Source organism: Coregonus clupeaformis, chromosome 9, assembly GCF_020615455.1.
Source record: "Coregonus clupeaformis isolate EN_2021a chromosome 9, ASM2061545v1, whole genome shotgun sequence".
Classification (NCBI taxonomy): Eukaryota; Metazoa; Chordata; class Actinopteri; order Salmoniformes; family Salmonidae; genus Coregonus; species Coregonus clupeaformis.
This window is the reverse complement of record NC_059200.1, coordinates 12393024-12413422: the sequence shown is the minus strand read 5'-3', so window position 1 is coordinate 12413422 and position 20399 is coordinate 12393024. Positions and strand designations below refer to the sequence as shown.

General features: G+C 45.9%; 1 protein-coding gene across 1 annotated transcript in view; it reads right to left on the bottom strand.

Moving 5' to 3' along the window:
* Positions 1–20399, bottom strand: part of LOC123491595 (muscle, skeletal receptor tyrosine protein kinase-like) — an 83036-nt gene that overhangs the window by 28186 nt on the left and 34451 nt on the right. The window contains exons 8-10 of the mRNA XM_045222750.1: positions 16582–16845; positions 12714–12798; positions 12563–12638 (exon numbers count right to left, since the gene is read on the bottom strand). Of these exons, the coding sequence (XP_045078685.1) occupies positions 12563–12638; positions 12714–12798; positions 16582–16845 (425 nt within the window). The remainder of the gene's footprint in view (positions 1–12562; positions 12639–12713; positions 12799–16581; positions 16846–20399) is intronic.

The following is a 20399-nucleotide window of genomic DNA, read 5'->3' as shown; positions in this document are numbered from 1 at the left end:
CCTAACCCTAACCCTATAGGACCTAACCCTAACCCTATAGGACCTAACCCTAACCCTATAGGACATAACCCTAACCCTATAGGACCCTAACCCTAACCTTATAGGACCTAACCCTAACCCTATAGGACCTAACCCTAACCCTATAGGACCTAACCCTAACCCTACAGGACATAACCTAACCCTATAGGACCCTAACCCTAACCCTATAGGACCCTAACCCTATAGGACCTAACCCTAACCTATAGGACCCTAACCCCTAACCCTATAGGACCTAACCCCTAACCCTATAGGACCCTAACCCCTAACCCTATAGGACCTAACCCTAACCCTATAGGACCCTAACCCCTAACCCTATAGGACCTAACCCCTAACCCTATAGGACCTAACCCCTAACCCTATAGGACCTAATCCTAACCCCTTAGGACATAACCCTAACCCTATAGGACCTAACCCTAAGGACCCTAACCCTAACCCATAGGACCTAACCCTATAGGACCAACCCTAACCCTATAGGACCCTAACCCTAACCCTATAGGACCTAACCCTAACCCTATAGGATCCTAACCCTAACCCTATTTTGACCTAACCCTAACCCTATAGGACCCTAACCCTAACCCTATAGGACCTAACCCTAACCCTATAGGACCTAACCCTAACCCTATAGGACCCTAACCCTAACCCTATAGGACCTAACCCTAACCCTATAGGACCCTAACCTCAACCCTATAGGACCTAACCCTAACCCTATAGGACCTAACCCCCAACCCTATAGGACCTAACCCCATAGGACCTAACCCTATAGGACCCTAACCCTAACCCTATTGGACCTAACCCTAACCCTATAGGACCTAACCCCAACCCCTATAGGACCCTAACCCCTAACCCTATAGAACCCTAACCCTAACCCTATAGGACCTAACCCTAACCCTATAGGACCCTAACCCCAACCCTATAGAACCCTAGACCTAACCTATAGAACCCTAACCCTAACCCTATAGGACCTAATCCTATAGGACCCTAACCCCTAACCCTATAGGACCTAACCCTAACCCTATAGGACCTAACCCTATAGGACCCTAACCCTAACCCTATAGGACCTAACCATAACCCTAACCCTATAGGACCTAACCCTAACCCTATAGGACCTAACCCTAACCCTATAGGACCCTAACCTTAACCCTATAGGACCTAACCCTAACCCTAACCCTATAGGACCTAACCCTAACCCTATAGGACACTAACCCTAACCCTATAGGACCCTAACCCTATAGGACCTAACCCTATAGGACCTAATCCTATAGGACACTAACCCCTAACCCTATAGGACCTAACCCTAACCCTATAGGACCCCTAACCCTAACCCTATAGGACCCTAACCCTATAGGACCTAACCCCTATAGGACCTAATCCTATAGGACCTAACCCCTAACCCTATAGGACCCTAACCCCTAACCTATAGGACCTAACCCTATAGGACCTAACCCCATGGATCTAATCCTATTGGACCCTAACCCTAACCCTATAGGACCTAACTCTATCCCTATAGGACCTAACCCTATAGGACCCTAACCCTAACCCTATAGGACCTAACCCTAACCCTATAGGACCTAACCCTAACCCTATAGGACCTAACCCTAACCCTATAGGACCTAACCCTAACCCTATAGGACCTAACCCTAACCCTATAGGACCTAACCCTAACCCTATAGGACCTAACCCTAACCCCTATAGGACCTAACCCTAACCCTATAGGACCTAACCCTAACCCTATAGGACCTAACCCTAACCCTATAGGACCTAACCCTAACCCTATAGGACCTAACCCTAACCCTCTGAGGACCTAACCCTAACCTCTAGGACCTAACCCTAACCCTATAGGACATAACCCAACCCTATAGGACCCTAACCCTATAGGACCCTAACCCCTAACCCTATAGGACCTAACCCTAACCCTATAGGACCTAACCCTAACCCTATAGGACCTAACCCTAACCCTATAGGACATAACCCTAACCCTATAGGACCCTAACCTAACCCTATAGGACCTAACCCTAACCCTATAGGACCTAACCCCTAACCCTATAGGACCCTAACCCCTAACCCTATAGGACCTAACCCTAACAGGACCTAACCTAACCCTATAGGACCTAACCCTAACCCTATAGGACCTAACCCCTAACCCTATAGGACCTAACCCTAACCCTATAGGACCTAACCCTAACCTTATAGGACCTAACCCTAACCCTATAGGACCTAACCCTAACCCTATAGGACCAACCCCTAACCCTATAGGACATAACCCTAACCCTATAGGACCTAACCCCTAACCCTATAGGACCCTAACCCTAACCCTATAGGACCTAACCCTAACCCTATAGGACCTAACCCTAACCCTATAGGACCTAACCCTAACCCCATAGGACCCTAACCCTAACCTATAGGACCTAACCCTAACCCTATAGGACCCTAACCCTAACCCTATAGGACCTAACCCTAACCCTATAGGACCTAACCCTAACCCTATTGGACCTAACCTAACCCTATAGGATCCCTAACCCTAACCCTATAGGACCTAACCCTAACCCTATAGGACTAACCCTAACCTAACCTAACCTAACCTATAGGACCCTAACCCTAACCTATAGGACCTAACCTAACCCTATAGGACCTAACCCTAACCCTATAGGACCTAACCCTAACCCTATAGGACCTAACCTAACCCTATAGGACCTAACCCTATAGGACCTAACCCTATAGGACCCTAACCCTAACCCTATAGGACTAACCCTAACCCTATAGGACATAACCCTAACCCTATAGGACCCTAACCCTATAGGACCCTAACCCTAACCCTATGGACCTAACCCTAACCTATAGGACCTAACCCTAACCCTATAGGACCTAACCCTAACCTATAGGACATAACCCTAACCCTATAGGACCCTAACCCTAACCCTATAGGACCCTAACCCTAACCCTATAGGACCTAACCCCAACCCTATAGGACCCTAACCCTAACCCTATAGGACCTAACCTAAAGGACCTAACCCTAACCCTATAGGACCTAACCCTAACCCTATAGGACCTAACCCTAACCCCTATAGGACATAACCCTAACCCTATAGGACCCTAACCCTAACCTTATAGGACCTAACCCTAACCTATAGGACCCCTAACCCTAACCCTATAGGACCTAACCCTAACCCTACAGGACATAACCCTAACCCTATAGGACCCTAACCCTAACCCTATAGGACCTAACCCTAACCCTTAGGACCTAACCCTAACCCTATAGGACCTAACCCTAATCCTATAGGACCTAACCCTAACCCTATAGGACCTAACCCTAACCCTATAGGACCTAATCCTAACCCTATAGGACATAACCTAACCCTATAGGACCCTAACCCTAAAGGACCCTAACCCTAACCTATAGGACCTAACCCTAACCCCATAGGACCCTAACCCCTAACCCTATAGGACCTAACCCTAACCCTATAGGATCCTAACCCTAACCCTATTTTGACCTAACCTAACCCTATAGGACCTAACCCTAACCTATAGGACCTAACCCTAACCCTATAGGACCTAACCCTAACCCTATAGGACCCTAACCCAACCTATAGGACCTAACCCTAACCTAGGACCCTAACCCTAACCCTAGGAACCTAACCCTAACCCTATAGGACCTAACCTAACCCTATAGGACCTAACCCTAGGACCTAACCCTATAGGACCCTAACCCTAACCCTATAGGACCCCTAACCCTAACCCTATAGGACCTAACCTAACCCTATAGGACCTAACCCTAACCCTATAGGACCCTAACCCTAACCCTATAGGACCTAACCCTAACATTTTTTACATTTACATTTTAGTCACTTAGCAGACGCTCTTATCCAGAGCGACATACATGAGCAATTAGGGTTAAGTGCCTTGCTTAAGGGCACATCGACAGATTTTTCACCTAGTCGGCTCGGGGATTAGAACCAGCGACCTTTCGGTTACTGGCACAACGCTCTTACCCACTAAGCTAGCCTACCCTATAGGACCTAACCTAACCTATAGGACCTAACCCTATAGGACCTAACCCTATAGGACCCTAACCCTACACCTATTGGACCTAACCCCAACCCTATAGAACCCTAACCTAACCCTATAGGACCCAACCCTAACCCTATAGGACCTAACCTAACCCTATAGAACCTAGACCTAACCCTATAGAACCCTAACCCTAACCCTATAGGACCTAATCCATAGGACCTAACCCTAACCCTATAGGACCTAACCCTAACCCTATAGGACCTAACCATATAGGACCTAACCCTAACCCTTAGGACCTAACCATAACAATACCCTATGGACCTAACCTAACCCTATAGGACCCTAACCTAACCCTATAGGACCTAACCTAACCCCAACCCTAACCCTATAGGACCTAACCCTAACCCTATAGGACCTAACCCTAACCTATAGGACCTAACCCTAACCCTATAGGACCTAACCTAACCCTATAGGACACACTAACCTAACCCTATAGGACCCTAACCTATAGGACCTAACCCTAGGACCTAACCCTATAGGACCCTAACCCTAACCCTATAGGACCTAACCTAACCCTATAGACCCCCTAACCTATAGGACCCCTAAAAGGACCTAACCCATAGGACCTAATCCTATAGGACCCTCAACCCTAACCTATAGGACCCTAACCCTAACCTATAGGACCTACCTAGACCTACCTATAGGATCTAATCTATTGGACCCTAACCCTAACCCTATAGGACCTAACTCTATCCCTATAGGACCTCTAGACTAACCCTACCCTATGGCCTAACCCTAACCCTATAGGACCTAACCCAACCTATAGGACCTAACCTAACCTATAGGACCTAACCTAACCCTATAGGACCTAACCCTAACCCTATAGGACCTAACCTAACCCTATGGCCTAACCTAAGCCCTAACCCTATAGGACCTAACCCCAACCCTATAGGACCTAACCCTAACCCTATAGGACCTAACCCTATAGGACCTAACCCTAACCCTATAGGACCTAACCCTAACCCTATAGGACCTAACCCATAGGACCTAACCCCCTAACCCTATAGGACCTAACCTAACCATATAGGACCTAACCCTAACCCTATAGGACCTAACCTAACCTATAGGACCAACCCTAACCCTAACCCTAACCCTATAGGACCTAACCTAACCCTATAGGACCTAACCCTAACCTATAGGACCTAACCCTAACCCTATAGGACCTAACCTAACCCTTGGACCTAACCTAACCCTATAGGACCTAACCTAACCCTATAGGACCTAACCCTAACCCTATAGGACCTAACCTAACCCTATAGGACCCTAACCCTAACCCTATAGGACCTAACCCTAACCCTATAGGACCTAACCCCTAGACCCTATAGGACCTAACCCTAACCCTATAGGACCTAACCCTAACCCTATAGGACCCTAACCCTAACCCTATAGGACCTAACCCTAACCCCATAGGACCTAACCCCTAACCCTATAGGACCCTAACCCTAACCCTATAGGACCTAACCCTAACCCTATAGGACCTAACCCTAACCCTATAGGACCTAACCCTAACCCTATAGGACCCAACCTAACCCTATAGGACCCTAACCCTAACCCTATAGGACCTAACCCCTAACCCTATAGGACCTAACCCTAACCCATAGGACCTAACCCTAACCTATAGGACCTAACCCAACCCTATAGGACCTAACCCTAACCCTATAGGACCTAACCCTAACCCTATAGGACCTAACCCTAACCCTATAGGACCTAACCCTAACCCTATAGGACCCTAACCCTAACCCTATAGGACCTAACCCTAACCCTATAGGACCTAACCTAACCCTATAGGACCTAACCCTAACCCTATAGGACCCTAACCCCCTAACCCTATAGGACCTAACCCTAACCCTATAGGACCTAACCCTAACCCTATAGGACCCTAACCCTAACCCTATAGGACCTAACCCTAACCCTATAGGACCTAACCCTAACCCTATAGGACCTAACCTAACCCTATAGGACCCTAACCCTAACCCTATAGGACCTAACCCTAACCCTATAGGACCCTAACCCTAACCCTATAGGACCTAACCCTAACCCTATAGGACCTAACCCTAACCCTATAGGATCCTAACCCTAACCCTATTGGACCTAACCCTAACCCTATAGGACCCTAACCCTAACCCTATAGGACCTAACCCTAACCCTATAGGACCTAACCCTAACCCTATAGGACCCTAACCCTAACCCTATAGGACCTAACCCTAACCCTATAGGACCCTAACCCTAACCCTATAGGACCTAACCCTAACCCTATAGGACCTAACCCTAACCCTATAGGACCTAACCCTATAGGACCTAACCCTATAGGACCCTAACCCTAACCCTATTGGACCTAACCCTAACCCTATAGGACCTAACCCTAACCCTATAGGACCCTAACCCTAACCCTATAGAACCCTAACCCTAACCCTATAGGACCTAACCCTAACCCTATAGGACCCTAACCCTAACCCTATAGAACCTAGACCTAACCCTATAGAACCTAACCCTAACCCTATAGGACCTAATCCTATAGGACCCTAACCCTAACCCTATAGGACCTAACCCTAACCCTATAGGACCTAACCCTATAGGACCCTAACCCTAACCCTATAGGACCTAACCATAACCCTAACCCTATAGGACCTAACCCTAACCCTATAGGACCTAACCCTAACCCTATAGGACCCTAACCTTAACCCTATAGGACCTAACCCTAACCCTAACCCTATAGGACCTAACCCTAACCCTATAGGACCTAACCCTAACCCTATAGGACCTAACCCTAACCCTATAGGACACTAACCCTAACCCTATAGGACCCTAACCCTATAGGACCTAACCCTATAGGACCTAATCCTATAGGACACTAACCCTAACCCTATAGGACCTAACCCTAACCCTATAGGACCCTAACCCTAACCCTATAGGACCCTAACCCTATAGGACCTAACCCTATAGGACCTAATCCTATAGGACCCTAACCCTAACCCTATAGGACCCTAACCCTAACCCTATAGGACCTAACCCTATAGGACCTAACCCTATAGGATCTAATCCTATTGGACCCTAACCCTAACCCTATAGGACCTAACTCTATCCCTATAGGACCTAACCCTATAGGACCCTAACCCTAACCCTATAGGACCCTAACCCTAACCCTATAGGACCTAACCCTAACCCTATAGGACCTAACCCTAACCCTATAGGACCTAACCCTAACCCTATAGGACCTAACCCTAACCCTATAGGACCTAACCCTAACCCTATAGGACCTAACCCTATAGGACCCTAACCCTATAGGACCTAACCCTAACCCTATAGGACCTAACCCTAACCCTATAGGACCTAACCCTAACCCTATAGGACCTAACCCTAACCCTATAGGACCTAACCCTAACCCTATAGGACCTAACCCTAACCCTATAGGACCTAACCCTAACCCTATAGGACCCTAACCCTAACCCTATAGGACCTAACCCTAACCCTATAGGACATAACCCTAACCCTATAGGACCCTAACCCTATAGGACCCTAACCCTAACCCTATAGGACCTAACCCTAACCCTATAGGACCTAACCCTAACCCTATAGGACCTAACCCTAACCCTATAGGACATAACCCTAACCCTATAGGACCCTAACCCTAACCCTATAGGACCCTAACCCCTAACCCTATAGGACCTAACCCTAACCCTATAGGACCCTAACCCTAACCCTATAGGACCTAACCCTAAAGGACCTAACCCTAACCCTATAGGACCTAACCCTAACCCTATAGGACCTAACCCTAACCCTATAGGACATAACCCTAACCCTATAGGACCCTAACCCTAACCTTATAGGACCTAACCCTAACCCTATAGGACCTAACCCTAACCCTATAGGACCTAACCCTAACCCTACAGGACATAACCCTAACCCTATAGGACCCTAACCCTAACCCTATAGGACCCTAACCCTAACCCTATAGGACCTAACCCTAACCCTATAGGACCCTAACCCTAACCCTATAGGACCTAACCCTAACCCTATAGGACCTAACCCTAACCCTATAGGACCTAATCCTAACCCTATAGGACATAACCCTAACCCTATAGGACCCTAACCCTAAAGGACCCTAACCCTAACCCTATAGGACCTAACCCTAACCCTATAGGACCCTAACCCTAACCCTATAGGACCTAACCCTAACCCTATAGGATCCTAACCCTAACCCCTATTTTGACCTAACCCTAACCCTATAGGACCTAACCCTAACCCTATAGGACCTAACCCCTAACCCTATAGGACCTAACCCTAACCCTATAGGACCCTAACCCTAACCCTATAGGACCTAACCCTAACCCTATAGGACCCTAACCCTAACCCTATAGGACCTAACCCTAACCCTATAGGACCTAACCCTAACCCTATAGGACCTAACCCTATAGGACCTAACCCTATAGGACCCTAACCCTAACCCTATAGGACCCTAACCCTAACCCTATAGGACCTAACCCTAACCCTATAGGACCTAACCCTAACCCTATAGGACCCTAACCCTAACCCTATAGGACCTAACCTAACATTTTTTACATTTACATTTTAGTCACTTAGCAGACGCTCTTATCCAGAGCGACTTACATGAGCAATTAGGGTTAAGTGCCTTGCTTAAGGGCACATCGACAGATTTTTCACCTAGTCGGCTCGGGGATTAGAACCAGCGACCTTTCGGTTACTGGCACAACGCTCTTACCCACTAAGCTACCTGCCTAACCCTATAGGACCTAACCCTAACCCTATAGGACCTAACCCTATAGGACCTAACCCTATAGGACCCTAACCCTAACCCTATTGGACCTAACCCTAACCCTATAGGACCCTAACCCTAACCCTATAGAACCCTAACCCTAACCCTATAGGACCTAACCCTAACCCTATAGGACCCTAACCCTAACCCTATAGAACCCTAGACCTAACCCTATAGAACCCTAACCCTAACCCTATAGGACCTAATCCTATAGGACCCTAACCCTAACCCTATAGGACCTAACCCTAACCCTATAGGACCTAACCCTATAGGACCCTAACCCTAACCCTATAGGACCTAACCATAACAATACCCTATAGGACCTAACCCTAACCCTATAGGACCCTAACCTTAACCCTATAGGACCTAACCCTAACCCTAACCCTATAGGACCTAACCCTAACCCTATAGGACCTAACCCTAACCCTATAGGACCTAACCCTAACCCTATAGGACCTAACCCTAACCCTATAGGACACTAACCCTAACCCTATAGGACCCTAACCCTATAGGACCTAACCCTATAGGACCTAATCCTATAGGACCCTAACCCTAACCCTATAGGACCTAACCCTAACCCTATAGGACCCTAACCCTAACCCTATAGGACCCTAACCCTATAGGACCTAACCCTATAGGACCTAATCCTATAGGACCCTAACCCTAACCCTATAGGACCCTAACCCTAACCCTATAGGACCTAACCCTATAGGACCTAACCCTATAGGATCTAATCCTATTGGACCCTAACCCCCTAACCCTATAGGACCTAACTCTATCCCTATAGGACCCAACCCTATAGGACCCTAACCCTAACCCTATAGGACCCTAACCCCTAACCCTATAGGACCTAACCCTAACCCTATAGGACCTAACCCCTAACCCTATAGGACCTAACCCTAACCCTATAGGACCTAACCTAACCCTATAGGACCTAACCCTAACCCTATAGGACCTAACCCTATAGGACCCTAACCCTATAGGACCTAACCCCTAACCCTATAGGACCTAACCCTAACCCTATAGGACCTAACCCTAACCCTATAGGACCTAACCTAACCCTATAGGACCTAACCCTAACCCTATAGGACCTAACCCTAACCCTATAGGACCTAACCCTAACCTATAGGACCCTAACCCTAACCCTATAGTACCTAACCCTAACCCTATAGGACATAACCCTAACCCTATAGGACCCTAACCCTATAGGACCCTAACCCTAACCCTATAGGACCTAACCCTAACCCTATAGGACCTAACCCTAACCCTATAGGACCTAACCCTAACCCTATAGGACATAACCCTAACCCTATAGGACCCTAACCCTAACCCATAGGACCCTAACCCTAACCCTATAGGACCTAACCCTAACCCTATAGGACCCTAACCCCTAACCCTATAGGACCTAACCCTAAAGGACCTAACCCTAACCCTATAGGACCTAACCCTAACCCTATAGGACCCTAACCCTAACCCTATAGGACATAACCCTAACCCTATAGGACCCTAACCCCTAACCTTATAGGACCTAACCCTAACCCTATAGGACCTAACCCTAACCCTATAGGACCTAACCCTAACCCTACAGGACATAACCCTAACCTATAGGACCTAACCCCTAACCCTATAGGACCCTAACCCAACCCTATAGGACCTAACCCTAACCCTATAGGACCCTAACCCCCTAACCCTATAGGACCTAACCCTAACCCTATAGGACCTAACCCTAACCCTATAGGACCTAATCCTAACCCTATAGGACATAACCCTAACCCTATAGGACCCTAACCCTAAAGGACCCTAACCCTAACCCTATAGGACCTAACCCTAACCCTATAGGACCCTAACCCTAACCCTATAGGACCTAACCCTAACCCTATAGGATCCTAACCCTAACCCTATTTTGACCTAACCCCTAACCCTATAGGACCTAACCTAACCCTATAGGACCTTACCCTAACCCTATAGGACCTAACCCTAACCCTATAGGACCTAACCCTAACCCTATAGGACCTAACCCTAACCTTATAGGACCCTAACCCCTAACCCTATAGGACCTAACCCTAACCCTATAGGACCTAACCCTAACCCTATAGGACCTAACCCTATAGGACCTAACCCTATAGGACCCTAACCCTAACCCTATTGGACCTAACCCTAACCCTATAGGACCTAACCCTAACCCTATAGGACCCTAACCCTAACCCTATAGAACCCTAACCCTAACCCTATAGGACCTAACCCTAACCCTATAGGACCCTAACCCTAACCCTATATAACCCTAAACCTAACCCTATAGAACCCTAACCCTAACCCTATAGGACCTAATCCTATAGGACCCTAACCCTAACCCTATAGGACCTAACCCTAACCCTATAGGACCTAACCCTATAGGACCCTAACCCTAACCCTATAGGACCTAACCATAACCCTAACCCTATAGGACCTAACCCTAACCCTATAGGACCCTAACCTTAACCCTATAGGACCTAACCCTAACCCTAACCCTATAGGACCTAACCCTAACCCTATAGGACCTAACCCCTAACCCTATAGGACCTAACCCTCAACCCTATAGGACCTAACCCTAACCCTATAGGACACTAACCCCTAACCCTATAGGACCCTAACCCTATAGGACCTAACCCTATAGGACCTAATCCCTATAGGACCCTAACCCTAACCCTATAGGACCTAACCCTAACCCTATAGGACCCTAACCCTAACCCTATAGGACCCTAACCCATATTACCTAACCCTATAGGACCTAATCCTATAGGACCCTAACCCTAACCCTATAGGACCCTAACCCTAACCCTATAGGACCTAACCCTATAGGATCTAATCCTATTGGACCCTAACCCTAACCCTATAGGACCTAACTCTATCCCTATAGGACCTAACCCTATAGGACCCTAACCCTAACCCTATAGGACCCTAACCCTAACCCTATAGGACCCTAACCCTATAGGACCTAACCCTATAGGATCTAATCCTATAGGACCCTAACCCTAACCCTATAGGACCTAACCCTAACCCTATAGGACCTAACCCTAACCCTATAGGACCTAACCCTAACCCTTTAGGACCTAACCCTATAGGACCTAACCCTAACCCTATAGGACCCTAACCCTAAAGGACCTAACCCTAACCCTATAGGACCTAACCCTATAGGACCTAACCCTATGGGCCCTAACCCTATAGGACCTAACCCTAACCCTATAGGACCTAACCCTAACCCTATAGGACCTAACCCTATAGGACCTAACCCTAACCCTATAGGACCTAACCCTAACCCTATAGTACCTAACCCTAACCCTAACCCTATAGGACCTAACCCTAACCCTAACCCTATAGGACCTAACCCTAACCCTAACCCTATAAGACCTAACCCTATAGGACCTAACCCTAACCCTATAGGACCCTAACCCAATCCCTAGAGGACCTAACCATAACCCTATAGGACCTAACCCTAACCCTATAGGACCCTAACCCTAACCCTAGAGGACCTAACCCTATAGGACCTAACCCTAACCCTATAGGACCTAACCCTAACCTTATAGGACCTAACCCTAACCCTATAGGACCTAATCCTAACCTTATGGGCCCTGGTCAAAAGTAGTGCACTACATAGGGAGTAGTGTGCCATTTGAGACATAGCATGGTGTTTTCAGAGTCTCTTACCGACGAAGGGTAGGAGTGTGCAGGCTCCTGGCTGTGTGTGTAGAGAAGGCAGGGCCATACAGTCGGGCATGGAGATAGAGAGGCCGGAGGAGCCAGAGGAGTACAGGGCTTTACGGGAGTTCCCTTCCATCAGGGCTTTACGGGAGTTCCCTTCCATCAGGGCTTTACGGGAGTTCCCTTCCATCAGGAGCCACTCCTTATGACAGTAGAGCTCCTTCACCGCCAAACAATGCTCCCTGGGACACAACACACACACACTGAATTCAACACTAGAGAACAACACACACACACTGAATTCAACACTAGAAAACTACACACACACACTGAATTCAACAGTAGAAAACTACACACACACACTGAATTCAACACTAGAAAACTACACACACACACTGAATTCAACACTAGAAAACTGCACACACACACTGAATTCAACAGTAGAAAACTACACACACACACTGAATTCAACACTAGAAAACTACACACACACACTGAATTCAACACTAGAAAACTACACACACACACGGAATTCAACACTAGAAAACTACACACACATACTGAATTCAACACTAGAAAACTACACACACACACGGAATTCAACACTAGAAAACTACACACACACACTGAATTCAACACTAGAAAACAACACACACACACTGAATTCAACACTAGAAAACTACACACACACACGGAATTCAACACTAGAAAACTACACACACACACTGAATTCAACACTAGAAAACTACACACACACACGGAATTCAACACTAGAAAACTACACACACACACTGAATTCAACACTAGAAAACAACACACACACACTGAATTCAACACTAGAAAACTACACACACACACTGAATTCAACAGTAGAAAACTACACACACACACTGAATTCAACACTAGAAAACTACACACACACACTGAATTCAACACTAGAAAACAACACACACACACTGAATTCAACACTAGAAAACTACACACACACACTGAATTCAACAGTAGAAAACTACACACACACACTGAATTCAACACTAGAAAACTACACACACACACTGAATTCAACAGTAGAAAACTACACACACACACTGAATTCAACAGTAGAAAACTACACACACACACTGAATTCAACACTAGAAAACTACACACACACTGAATTCAACACTAGAAAACTACACACACACACGGAATTCAACACTAGAAAACTACACACACACACTGAATTCAACAGTAGAAAACTACACACACACACTGAATTCAACACTAGAAAACTACACACACACACTGAATTCAACACTAGAAAACTACACACACACACGGAATTCAACACTAGAAAACTACACACACACACTGAATTCAACAGTAGAAAACTACACACACACACTGAATTCAACACTAGAAAACTACACACACACACTGAATTCAACACTAGAAAACCACACACACACACGGAATTCAACACTAGAAAACCACACACACACTGAATTCAACACTAGAAAACCACACACACACACGGAATTCAACAGTAGAAAACTACACACACACACTGAATTCAACACTAGAAAACCACACACACACACTGAAATTTAGTATTTAATCCTGGAAGACAACACACACGTTATTTGATTGACTGCTGCCAACACTGACATCATCCAACTTGGGCTCATCCCTTTGTTAGATCCTTTATTAATTACCCCGTACTAAATGACTTGTAACCAGTTAGTTACCAAGAGTGCTGGATTGCATCCACATCACTGGTTGCATGATGAAGTAGAGAAACGTCATCCAACATTATTGTCAGTGTTGGCTGTGGCTAGAGCAGGGGTTTTTCAAACGTCTCTTGCCCAGGCACCCCTGTCCAGGCCACCCAGGAACCCCCATCGTATGTTCGCAAAAAAATAATCATGTCTTATCTTATCATCAGGTGAATGTAGAATAATAATAATAATAATAATAATATGCCATTTAGCAGACGCTTTTATCCAAAGCGACTTACAGTCATGTGCGCATACATTTTTACGTATGGGTGGTCCCGGGGATCGAACCCACTACCCTGGCGTTACAAGCGCCATGCTCTAGCAATTGAGCTACAGAGGACCATTTAAGCCATTTTAAAATGAATACATTTGTTAGACAGTTTCATTATTTAATTACAGTTCATTGGAAGAGGAAGTGTAAACTCTAACATACCTTTCTAGCTAATAGGCTATCTTGGCGGCAGAGAGAAAATGTTTCCATTGAGCTGAGAGAAAATGTTGCAGATTTGAAGCTAATTTCCAGCAATTCTACACAGTTTGACATGGAGCTGAGAGACAATATTGCAGTTTTAAAGCAAATTTCCTGCAATTCTATGCATTTTGCCAACGCTGTGTTCCTCTGCTGAAACATAATAACAAAACCAATGCGCATGTGCCCTGAATGCACTTTTTATTTGTATTTTTCTATTGCGCTAATGCTAGTTACAATTGGCTCGTGAAACTAACTCTAACTTCATACTGAACGCAGAGACATAACAATGGTATCCACGATGGTATTCTGTGATATTTATAAAAATATATATTTTTCACATAAAAAATATTATATAAAGTACCAGTCAAAAGTTTGGACACTAGAGTTAACTGCACCTCAGATTGCAGCCCAAATAAATGCTTCACAGAGTTCAAGCAACACACACATCTCAACATCAACTGTTCAGAGGAGACTGTGTGAATCAGACCTTCATGGTCTAATTGCTGCAAAGAAACCACTACTAAAGGACACCAATAAGAAGAAGAGACTTGCTTGGGCCAAGAAACATGAGCAATGGACATTAGATAGGTGGAAATCTGTCCTTTGGTCTGATGAGTCCAAATTTGAGATTTTTGGTTCCAACCGCCGTGTCTTTGTGAGACGCAGAGTAGGTGAACGGATGATCTCCGCATGTGTGGTTCCCACCGTGATGCATGGAGGAGGAGGTGTGATGGTGTGGTGGTGCTTTGCTGGTGACATTGTTGGTGATTTATTTAGAATTCAAGGCACACTTAACCAGCATGGCTACCACAGCATTCTGCAGCGATACGCCATCCCATCTGGTTTGGGCTTAGTGGGACTATCATTTGTTTTTCAACAGGACAATGACCCAACACACCTCCAGGCTGTGTAAGGGCTATTTGACCAAGAAGGAGAGTGATGGAGTGCTGCATCAGATGACCTGGCCTCCACAATCACCAGACCTCAACCCAATTGAGATGGTTTGGGATGAGTTGGACCGCAGAGTGAAGGAAAAGCAGCCAACAAGTGCTCAGCATATGTGGGAACTCCTTCAAGACTGTCGGAAAAGCATTCCAGGTGCAGCTGGTTGAGAGAATGCCAAGAGTGTGCAAAGCTGTCATCAAGGCAAAGGGTGGCTATTTGAAGAATCTCAAATATAAAATATATTTTGATTTGTTTAACACTTTTTTGGTTAATACATGATTCCATATGTATTATTTCATAGTTTAGATGTCTTCACTATTATTCTACAATGTAGAAAATAGTAAAAAATAAAGAAAAACCCTTGAATGAGTAGGTGTGTCCAAACTTTTGACTGGTACTTTATATTTGGCATATTTTCCCCCCCAAAAAATTATTAAAATATTATAATAGTAACCATGGTCCCCTTTAGTACTAGGGGTCCGCTGACCCCAGTGTGAAAACCCCTGGGCTAGAGGACCGCAAACCCAATTACCCTACTATATGCATGCTATACTGTAAGTCACCACCCTACTTTACCTACAGATTTCTTTAAGAGCAGGTCCCAGGTCAGAGGGGTTACCTGCAGATTGGTTTAGGAGCAGGTCCCAGGTCAGAGGGTTACCTGCAGACTGGTTTAGGAGCAGGTCCCAGGTCAGAGGGGTTAGGGTTACCTGCAGATTGGTTTAGGAGCAGGTCTCAGGTCAGAGGGGTTAGGGTTACCTGCAGATTGGTTTAGGAGCAGGTCCCAGGTCAGAGGGGTTAGGGTTACCTGCAGATTGGTTTAGGAGCAGGTCCCAGGTCAGAAGGGTTACCTGCAGACTGGTTTAGGAGCAGGTCCCAGGCCAGAAGGGTTGCAGTCCTGGAAGGAGAGATGACAGAGCAGGGAGTGGGCAGCAGGGCTACAGAGCATGCCCAGTCCGTCGAGCTCCGCCCAGGCGCTCTGAGCCAGGAACTCCTGTGTGTCCTCCGGGTTGTTGAGGGAGGAGTTAAAGAAGACCAGCGCATCGCTCCGCAACACCCCCCGACACACGTCACCACGGTACACATTGCAATACCCTGCACTGCCCTTATAAAGCCTGCAACATGTAGAGAACACAACCTATAGGAAACATATTTAGAATATACAGTGGCTTGCTAAAATATTCACACCCCTTGGCATTTTTCCTAATTTGTTGCCTTACAACCTGGAATTAAAATTGATATTTTGGAGGGTTTGCATCATTTGATTTACCACTTTGAAGATTGAAGAGCCACCCTTTGCAGCAATTACAGCTGCAAGTCTCTTGGGGTATGTCTCTATAAGCTTGGCACATCTAGCCACTGGGATTTTGGCCCATTCTTCAAGGCAAAACTGCTCCAGCTCCTTCAAGTTGGATGGGTTCCACTGGTGTACAGCAATCTTTAAGTCATACCACAGATTCTAAATTAGATTGAGGTCTGGGCTTTGACTAGGCCATTCCATGACATTTAAATGTTTCCCCTTAAACCACTCGAGTGTTGCTTTAGCAATATGCTTAGGGTCATTGTCCTGCTGGAAGGTGAACCTCCGTGCCAGTCTCAAATCTATGGAAGACTGAAACAGGTTTCCCTGAAGAATTTCCCTGTATTTAGTGCCATCCATCATTCCTTCAATTCTGACGAGTTTCCCAGTACCTGCCGACGAACTCATTATCTGTATTAACTGCACCTGTTTGAACTCGTTACCTGTATAAAAGACACCTGTCCACACACTCAATCAAACAGACTCCAACCTCTCCACAATGGTCAAGACCAGAGAGCTGTGTAAGGACATCAGGGATACAATTGTAGACCTGCACAAGGCTGGGATGGGCTACAGGACAATAGGCAAGCAGCTTGGTGAGAAGGCAACAACTGTTGGTGCAATTATTAGAAAATGGAAGAAGTTCAAGATGACGGTCAATCACCCTCGGTCTGGGACTCCATGCAAGATCTCACCTCGTGGGGCATTAATGATCATGAGGAAGGTGAGGGATCAGCCCAGAACTACACTGCAGGACCTGGTCAATGACCTGAAGAGAGCTGGGACTACAGTCTCAAAGAAAACCATTAGTAACACACTACGCCGTCATGGATTAAAATGTCCCCCTGCTCAAGCCAGCACATGTCCAGGCCCGTCTGAAGTTTGCCAATGACCATCTGGATGACCCAGAGGAAGAATGGGAGAAGGTCATGTGGTCTGATGAGACAAAAATAGAGCTTTTTGGTCTAAACTCCACTCGCCATGTTTGGAGGAAGAAGAAGCATGGAGGTGGAAACATCATTCTTTGGGGATGCTTTTCTGCAAAGGGGACAGGACGACTGCACCGTATTGAGGGGAGGATGGATGGGGCCATGTATCGCGAGATCTTGGCCAACAACCTCCTTCCCTCAATAAGAGCATTGAAGATGGGTCGTGGCTGGGTCTTCCAGCATGACAACGACCGGAAACACACAGCCAGGGCAACTAAGGAGTGGCTCCGTAAGAAGCATCTCAAGGTCCTGGAGTGGCCTAGCCAGTCTACAGACCTGAACCCAATAGAAAATCTTTGGAGGGAGCTGAAAGTCCGTATTGCCAAGCGACAGCCCCGAAACCTGAAGGGTCTGGAGAAGGTCTGTATGGAGGAGTGGGCCAAAATCCCTGCTGCAGTGTGTGCAAACCTGGTCAAGACCTATGGGCGGCAGGTAGCTTAGTGGTTAAGAGCGTTGTGCCAGTAACCGAAAGGTCGCTGGTTCTAATCCCAGAGCCGACTAGGTGAAAAATCTGTTGATGTGCCCTTGAGCAAGGCACTTAACCCTTATTGCTCATGTAAGTCGCTCTAGATAAGAGCGTCTGCTAAATGACTAATTATTATTATTATTACCTACAGGAAATGTATGATCTCTGCAATTGCAAACAAAGGTTTCTGTACCAAATATTAAGTTCTGCTTTTCTGATGTATCAAATACTTATGTCATGCAATGAAATGCAAATTAATTACTTAAAAATCATACAAAATGAATTTCTGGATTTTTGTTTTAGATTCCGTCTCTCACAGTTGAAGTGGGGGGTGTGGGGGGGTGAATAGTTATGCACGTTCAAGTTCTGTTTTTTTTGTCTTATTTCTTGTTTGTTTCACAATAAAAAAGATTTTGCATCTTCAAAGTGGTAGGCATGTTGTGTAAATCAAATGATACAACCCCCAAAAAAATTAATTCAAGGATGTAAGGCAACAAAATAGGAAAAATACAAAATGGGGGTGAATACTTCTGCAAGTGTAAAGCAGTGTGAGTGTAAAGCAGTGAGTGTAAAGCAGTGTGAGTAGTAGATGTGTGAGTGTAAAGCAGTGAGTGTAAAGTAGTGTGAGTGTAAAGATGTGTGAGTGTAAAGCTGTGAGTGTAAAGCAGTGTGAGTGTAAAGCAGTGGTGTGTGTAAAGCAGTGTGTGTAAAGCAGTATGAGTTTAAAGCAGTGTGAGTTTAAAGCAGTGAGTTCTAAAGCAGTGAGTGTAAAGCAGTGAGTGTAAAGCAGTGTGAGTGTAAAGCAGTGTGAGTGTATAGCAGTGTGAGTTTAAATCAGTGTGTGTAAAGCAGTGTGTGTAAAGCAGTGAGTGTAAAGCAGTGTGAGTGTAAAGCAGTGAGTGTGTAAAGCAGTGTGTGTAAAGCAGTGTGAGTGTAAAGCAGTGTGTGTAAAGCAGTGTGAGTGTAAAGCAGTGTGAGTGTAAAGCAGTGTGAGTGTAAAGCAGTGTGTGTGTAAAGCAGTGTGAGTGTAAAGCAGTGTGAGTGTAAAGCAGTGTGAGTGTAAAGCAGTGTGAGTGTAAAGCAGTATGTGTAGACTGTGTGTGTACCCCTGTAGTAATGTAGATAATGACTGATGGAGTCATGGTTTCATCGTGGTTCACATCAAACTCACACCATATGGCCTAGCATAGCCATGGAGCAATGTTTGTATAGCAACACAGGTATTTAGAAAGCCCCAGTGTTTATTGTCAGAATGGGGTCCAGAGGAAGCAACACACTGCTTTCATTCCCGGAGAAAGCATTCCCCCTAGCACACACACATACACACATTACGGTCACATTAGGAGACCATTGTATGGTCACATTAGGAGACCATTGTATGGTCACATTAGGAGCCCATTGTATGGTCACATTAGGAGCCCATTGTATGGTCACATTAGGAGCCCATTGTATGGTCACATTAGGAGCCCATTGTATGGTCACATTAGGAGCCCATTGTATGGTCATATTAGGAGCCCATTGTATGGTCACATTAGGAGACCATTGTATGGTCACATTAGGAGCCCATTGTATGGTCACATTAGGAGCCCATTGTACGGTCACATTAGGAGACCATTGTACGGTCACATTAGGAGCCCATTGTACGGTCACATTAGGAGACCATTGTATGGTCACATTAGGAGACCATTGTATGGTCACATTAGGAGCCCATTGTATGGTCACATTAGGAGACCATTGTATGGTCACATTAGGAGCCCATTGTATGGTCACATTAGGAGACCATTGTATGGTCACATTAGGAGCCCATTGTATGGTCACATTAGGAGACCATTGTATGGTCACATTAGGAGCCCATTGTATGGTCACATTAGGAGCCCATTGTATGGTCACATTAGGAGCCCATTGTATGGTCAC